General features: G+C 29.6%; 1 protein-coding gene across 1 annotated transcript; it reads right to left on the bottom strand.

Moving 5' to 3' along the window:
• Positions 1–2,285: 2,285 nt before the first annotated feature.
• Positions 2,286–8,090, bottom strand: Polr3E (RNA polymerase III subunit E). Its single transcript, XM_068775802.1, has 8 exons — positions 7,931–8,090; positions 7,619–7,837; positions 7,155–7,317; positions 6,958–7,073; positions 6,731–6,871; positions 5,890–6,055; positions 4,223–4,422; positions 2,286–2,982 (listed from the first exon to the last, which is right to left on the bottom strand). The coding sequence occupies exons 1-8, from the start codon at positions 7,958–7,960 to the stop codon at positions 2,545–2,547; spliced, it is 1,473 nt and encodes a 490-aa protein (XP_068631903.1). The 5' UTR covers positions 7,961–8,090; the 3' UTR covers positions 2,286–2,544.
• Between the last annotated feature and the right edge of the window lie 241 nt (positions 8,091–8,331).

Below are 8,331 nucleotides of genomic sequence, written 5' to 3' on the forward strand. Positions count from 1 at the left end.
ATGAAATGTTAAAATATTTAGTTTTATAACTATCAACAGTTTGTGTTCAAAATAATTGTGTAGAATATTGTAAATGGGATACCAAAGAGAAAAAATAAAAGAAAAACCTCTTTATTAGGAACAATATAAAATAGACAGTTACAGCTGATTCTCTATATTGATATTTAGATTACTTTTAAAAGGCAAACTATTCCATAGCTACCTCACGAATTTCTTTTATTTATCTGCCCTAAAATAAAATGTTTGTGTAGTTAAAGTCACCTTTAAATTCACTGAACTGAATTAAATTAATATACTAAAAAATCATTTTTATTGCCATAGAACATAAACAATAGGTAAATATGTATATTTTAGAAAACTGACAACAGACTTACCATACATTTCTAATAAGTTTTATAATATGTACATAATATTTGTATACTTAAAAAGTAACTTATTTACAATTGGAATATGGAATTATATGTTTTAGTATATTAAACATAAATATCAGTGGTTTTAAACGATAGAAACATAATATTCATTAAAATTTTAAATATAAAAAGAATAATCCTGTCAAACTTTTAATTATCAGCATTTGACTGAATAAAACGCACTTGTAAAATAAGTTTTTGCATATTATAATAAATGCTTAAATAAAAATATGCTTATTATTATCGTTTTAAAATCTACTGATACATAAATATTCAAACTACTTTTATTCATAACCCAGGAGTCTATATATTATATAATTGTGATGGCCAGTCATGAATTGTAACAATATTTGTTACAACTTATAAATGGTATTTATTTTTGGATTAAGAAATATAGGTTAAAGGAATAAAATAGTAAAACTTTCTATGAAATATTCATTCATGATGGTTTAATAACAGGCTTTGTTGAAGTAATTTGAAACATGTAATTTAAAACATATAAGTTGAAATAAATTGAGTATTATGTGTTATATTATTATTAACTAAAAATTGTTACTGTTACAAAAGTCATTAAGAATTTATTTATTTTTACTTCAGCCATTATTTTTTAAATTTCATGATATTGTTAAACATAAGCAGAGATATGATTTAAGGGTTATTACAGTAAACAATTTAATTTTAAAAATTCAAGGTTATGATTATAAGTTCATTTTTAGAATTGTATGTTTAGATGTTGGTTAAATTATACAGTACTTGTGCATTGATTAACTTAGTATCCAATAATTCGAGGATCGAAAAAAATCAATTTCTAGAATTATATTTATGCGCTAGCCAATAAGAAAATAGGTGTTTTATTAATGAATGATACTTATAATAATAAGAATGCGTTTTCATTCATTTGTATTACATTAGTTATTTTGGCAATAGTAACACAGCGGTAGAGGACTATTCCAGGGATATAATTCACACTTTGTGCATTAATTATGAGATAGCCACTATTAGCAAACAAGTTACCAAAGTATAGGCAGGAGTGTCCCATGAGTACAATAATACCACATTGCGATCGCCAAGCCTGCCAAGCGTGGCGATTATGGTATATCTCCCCATAGATATCTTTGGAGACCTAAGCTTTGCAGTTGACTTCTATGGTCTGAAATGACAACAAAAAGTTGTAAAATTTTAGCGCCTTGACAATTTTTTATTCAGAAAATAACTACACAAAACTGTTTATTGGGTTATTCTAGTTATTAGGTGACGGGTCATAGAGACCTGCGGAGGCAGCTTGTCGAAACCTCGACCAAGGCTTTCCAGGAAGGGCGCCACCTTCAGCAATGAAGGTCAATGACGATGGTTATTCTAACAGAACATTTATATATTCCTTTGACATAAGTATGTGTTTGTTACTGTAAATTTAGTTACTGTAAACTTTATGGTTGCTTTTAGATTTTGGAAAACCACAGGCAAAAAAATTATCTATAATTAGCTATAAATTTAAAAAGATTATTAACTCCGAGCACAAAAAATTTGAAGTAAAATACAGTAGTTTTAAATTTTTTTGGCTTTTGCTGGTTGCTTTAGATGTATGTAAGATAATTGAAGATTTAGCCACTAAGTAAAAACGGTATGGTTTTGAATGTATAATGATTATCAGATTTTATTTTTTCCCATACCTGTATATTATTAAATGAGTTCAAAATATTAGAGATACCGGAAAGTAATGTCGCTTTCTTAAGTTAAATTCAGACAACATTTCTAACAAGTTTTTGTTTCTAATCAACAATATATTTACCTTCATTTTCAACAACTTTTTGTTATCTAGCACACAAATTTTCAATGCGGGAGCGATAAAAATTAATTAGTTTTTCTGTAAAATATGTCGGCAGAAGCGACATTACTTTCCGGTCCCTCTATTAATAACTTATTTTCTGGTAGCACAGCTGAGTATTTTCTGATATAACCTCAAAAAATATCCGAAGCACACAATGCTTTATTCACTAATTAACACAACTTATATAACAGACATGTGATACAAAAATCAACATATTTACACATACGAATTAAAATCCGCATACACAATTACGTTAACGATAAGAAGTGATTCTAAAATTTGATAACCTAAATATTTATTGAACAATCACGTGGCATCTTGAACACTACTAGAGCTGATATTACGCGTCCTTTTACCGATGCCCGTGCCTGATTTATTCTTAAAACGTTTACGTTCACTGTCTTCTTCACTGACACTATTACACCTTGGTTTTGGACTTAACATTGTATCAGAGCTTATGGAGTCCCGTTGAGACTTCTTCCTCTGTCGCTTAGATATGTTTTCTCCGATCAGCATCTCGTTGAATTGACGCTGGCGGGCTTCCCAATATACGTTTTGACGTTGCACTATGTCGGGATATCGGGCTTCAAAGTTCGTGTCTGGTGGTAATAACAGCTCCCAACCAGTTCTCGGGTTGAATTTTGCGACGGAACGTATTATTTCTAACACGTCCCCTGGAGGCAGACGAACTGCTGCAGCTACCTTACGCCTGTCAATGTACGGGTGCTGGGTGAATAGGTAAAGCTGTAAATAAAATTTAAAATGTTATTTAAGTAATTGAACTGAGATTTATTAATGAATCTAATATTTCGCCTAAATATTTTGTCAGACTTAAAGCTCACGAATCTGGAACCCGCTAGCTAATAAATTAAAAAGAAAAACTACATCAGATGTAATGTCTGACATAGTTTTTCTTTTTAATTTATAACCGTATTGTATGGACCTCATTGATATCTACTCCTTTCTTGGAAGAATGTGTGAATCCCTGCTCCTAATCTTCAGCTGAATCGATATCAGAGTTGGGAGAGGACCATTCTAAGTTGCGGGTGAAAGTAAAAGTAAATATTACACCACATATGAAAGTGAGGGTGGTGAATTTTATATTATCACTTCAAAAAAACTTTTAATATGGGAGGATTACATCAATATAAGCAATTTATAAAAATAAGTTTTTATAATATAATAATTTACAAAAGATGAAAATAACTAAAACAATTCTTTCTGTGTTTCAACATCTATTAAGGACTTTTATTTGTTGTATACAGCTTTAAAACTTTCACACCTACTTATAATCAATATATCTGTATAAAGTGATCACTATGAAATATGTTACATTCATTTATTTTTTCTATTGAAATGCGTCAGATCAATTACTTTTCGTAGTACAAAGTCTGTTACAGGTCGTAAACAATAATTAATTTTAAAATGTTTTTCCGAATCTTTAAAACGTCTTTTCTTAATATACCATCATTACATTATTTATTTTTTCTGAAACCAATAACTTTTGAATGTAGTGTAAAATGAATCAACTGACAGCTAATGCACTAACTTCTTTAAAGCATTTACACATATATCCAAACACCTTTATATCGCAGAACTGAAGTTCAATGAATCACATATTTGAAAACCCCATATGAGCCCTAGTGTAATAGAGCTCTACTAAGGAAAAAAAAATCATTTATCTATGAAAGACTTCAATTAAAGATTACGTAGGCGATAAGCATGACTTGGATTAGTAGCATGATGATGTTCAGGTGATACATGGATGTTTTATAAAAGGAAAAAATTATCACTAATGGAGTAACTATCAATTTTCTTGCCAGGTTTTTTTACATAGAATTAACATTCCAAACATGGCAGTAGTCTTTTTATAAATATATATTAAATATATGTTATTACAATATATTGTCTTTACAGAAATGCTTTTCAAAGCATATTTGAAAGAATTAATATTTGTTGCGTTGTTAATGAAAGTGATACTAACGACATGGTCTCTCGCTGCACACATTAGATGAGGCGGAGCGGGCTTAGCTCTAGTATATAGATCAGTTGACCGAGGAGTCCACAAGCCACGGACACAGCACGCTGCACCTCCCAGCGCAGTGAGCACAGCTGATTCTGCCACCGTCCCTCCACCCTCGCCTTGTAGACGGGAGCGTAGCTCTCCAAACGTCATTAGTTTTGCTGTAATATACAAATAAATTTCATATTTTAATTTGTAGTATGGTGGAACATTCTAAGAAAAGCAATTCCTATCCTGAGATGACGTTCTACAAAAATCCAGCTGGTTCTCAAAATGCATAATATTAATAATTTGTTACTATCTGTAACAAACTTTGTACAGCCTAATTATTGACCTGTCACATTCCAATAGATAAATTTATTAATGCAACATATTTCAAAGTTATCACTTTGTCCAGGGTGAGTAGATATAGGCGCCAAATCTTTAAAGAGTTTACATCTACTATAACTAATCACCCTGTATATGTGTAAAATATTTGGTAATAACGGACATACTGAGTAGTTAATATAAATAGGTTATTTTTTAAAAATATAATTGATAGCACAAGAGTAACTGATTGAGTTGAGGTTTGGCCCTCTAGTTAGCTGTAGAATTGAAATATTATAACTCCACTTTGTTATTTCAGAATTTCAAGCTAAATCTAATAAATGCCTTCTGCATTTAGCCACCACAAACCCACTGAAACAATAAATTCATCATCAGATTATCACATACATTTACTATTATCTTTATGGTAAACAAGAAAAAGCCTGAGAAATAAATATAAAATATTATAAACCAATTTACAGTTTTATAGCAAATAATTTTGTAATAATTAATAATAAATTAATTGGTGATTCAAAGGTGCATGTAAATGCCTATTTTTATAAAGATACTTTGAATTTGAATAATAATAAAAAGCACTTAAATAAAAGAATATAATAGATATAATGAAATGGGATTATAATTTGTAAAGGATTTTTATTTCCTAAATGAAGATAATGAGGACCTACGTAATAATTTATGCCCTCTTTTTATAAAAAAGACTTATTTTTAGTTGTCTTGGGTTTACAAAATAAAACCGAAGAACATAAGAATGAGAAAGCCTATATGCAGCACTAATCAAAACTGATATACCTTATAGGTAACTTAGTATCAAACTAACTTAATAGGAGACAAATCGAATTTGTCTAAGGTCTGTTCAAAAATTTAAGTTATATATTTATTCATATTCACTATGCATAATACTAATTAGTATTATTCTTACTAATTACACTAGCGATAATCTGCAATAACCACATGAAAAGAGTGCCATAAATACTCAATTCTATAGAAACTAGCACCAAATTAGCTGCAAAAGGTTCCAAACTCAGTGTAATCTAAGAAGATTTTGCAATAAACTCAGATGGGTTTTTTATGGGATTACTTTATATAATATCTACAGTACTTCACTATGTATTCCCTTAGCTTCATTATGATTTAAAAATCTTTCTTATTATAAAGGGAATCTGATATGAGATTTTGTTTAAATGAACTTCTTAAACTTATTTTGTGATAATTTAGAGACATTACATGGTAGTAGTAGTGTATTGCAATATGATACATAGTCAATCTTAAAGAATAATAACTGTAAAAGCATATTCTCTTACCACTTATAAGGATCTCTTTAATCTGTTCTTGCAGAGTGGGAGTTTTGGTTGGTATAATTTCTGCCTCATCAGATGATGGAACCAAGACGCGGATGTATTGACTATGTGGTAAAGTCAGCGATGACCCATCCATTGTATTTGCACTGAATAATTTTAGACGCTCCAGCTGTAAATTTTTTTAAAAAATCTGTTATACTTGAGGTTAGTTTGTAGGCAATAAAATTGTCTTAATCAGATTTTAAGAGGAATATATGTGTCATACTAATCTTACAGCCTAATACCTGGCGGCATTAAGATATCCACTCTGATACAATCCACATATGTTAATGTTATATCAATGTATGTTATATACAATGCATCACAGTATAGTTTATGTTTATTATTAAACCATTCTCTCTATATACATTACAAAAAATTCCTAAAACCCTTTTTTAAATTGATTTTAGTTAAATTTGGAATTTAATGTTCCATCTATGATCATACTCATTCAATATTTTCACTAAAGCTATATAAAAGATATACTTTCATTTGATATAATTTAATTAATCTACTTTTCAAACTGTGTTACTGTTTACTTTGCAATTTATATTGTTTTTAAAGAAGTTAGTGTTGTTAGCCATAAGGCTTTTACAGCTTTATCAGACAAGAGTTCACAGAGCGGAAAATTACCTCATGGTAACTAATATACCAATACAAAAAAATCTATTTGAAGTGACTCTAATTTGATGTTTTATGCATACGAAATTAAGCCACATGTTCATACCAAAATTGTTAAAAGCAGAAAGGTTCAAATACAAAACATTATCTATTGTCAAAAAGAAATATGCAAATTTCTACTTACTTCAGCGTAATCACTCTCTGAATTATTCCATAGTCCATCATACCAAGGCTCTTCTAATATGCGTTGTGAAATTGTGTCATAGGATTTCTCTCGTGCTTTCTTTGCAACTTCCGTTTCTTGTCTAGCAAACTTTACGGTTACCTATACCAAAAATACAATATAACTCATAATGGTTCTAAACATTTTAAAAATAATAGAAAGCAAAGAAAAACTAATTTTAGCTTTACCTGCTGTGGTTCTAACTCCTTGTCCTCCTCATCCAAATTTTCAGCCTTGTTTTTATCATTTTTCCTTTTGTCTTGCTTGTCATAAAATGTACAAGATGGCCTGAGTTGAATAATACCTGGATAAATAAAGTTCTCCGTAATATTGAATTGATAAAAACATTCTTATAGCATTAAATTCATAGAAAGTTTTAAAAAACCTTTAACTGGAGTGCAGTGTAGTTCTTTATCTTGCAACAATGCTACTGCAAAATGTTCCGTTTCCAAGCACGGGACACTGCTTTCATAGACAATTTTATCCATAATGCCATTTCTGAAATACTGGGATTTCTCTTTTTCTCTGTCTTTCAAAAACCTTGATTCCTGAGAAGAATAATAATTGCTAAATGAAAATTCAAAACCTAATAATTAGGCTAAAACAAAAAAATACAGTATTTTTTCTCTAAATAAAATAGATACTATTCTAAAATAGCTAATGTAATCATAAGAGTCGTAACATTCCTGACATTTTTATTTATTTAAATATAATTGTGGATGGATTTATATATGCTTCCATTTGATAAATATCTACATCAGAATCATATTAACATCACATGTGAACTTAAACCATGAAAATGAGAAATTGTGACATCCGAAGTTTGTTAAAAATAAATCCTAAATTTACCTGTGGACCATCAGTGTTTAATGCGATTTGTTCACCTTTAGAAGAGCAATATTTATCGCTGTAAGTATCTAAACATACTTCCATCCGTACAATTTGGTTTTTGGGTTTTACTGATGCATTTTTAACTTGTACATCTTTCCAGTCTCTGTTAGCTGGTCTTACCGGGTATTGAAAGATATAGAAGTTTTCTGCTAACGCTTGAGATAGATATACAGGTATCTAAAATAGAAATTAATCGTGAATTATTGAAATACTATTTTTTTAAGTGAATAACATAACCTCGATTCTTTAAATATTTATGGAAAATATTACCTCTTGTACGACGGGGTCGTCTTCTTCCATTATAATTGCTGTGTAGGGTAAGTCTGTAGCTAAAGCATATCAGCGAATTTAAAATATTATTCTGACAAAATCACGCTACCGCACATATGTGTTCATCTTATATTTCAACATCTGACATTGACATTGATTAACTAATGACATTTTGACATGTGTTCATTTCACAAATATATGCACACTCAATGATTGGATATACAACATATTTACTTACATAAAACATTTTTTATTATTGTTATTTTGAACGTAAATTTTAACTTTATAATTTAATATTTTCTTTAAGAGCAGAGAAAAAATGATTATTCGCTTATAAATTGTCTCTCACTGGCACATATTGATATAAGTGTTAGAATTAAATAATTAAATTTTAGACTGTC

Source organism: Battus philenor, unplaced genomic scaffold (assembly GCF_028537555.1).
Source record: "Battus philenor isolate CCGP_79_NKW_IND1 unplaced genomic scaffold, ilBatPhil1.0.hap1 SCAF_9, whole genome shotgun sequence".
Lineage (NCBI taxonomy): Eukaryota > Metazoa > Arthropoda > Insecta > Lepidoptera > Papilionidae > Battus > Battus philenor.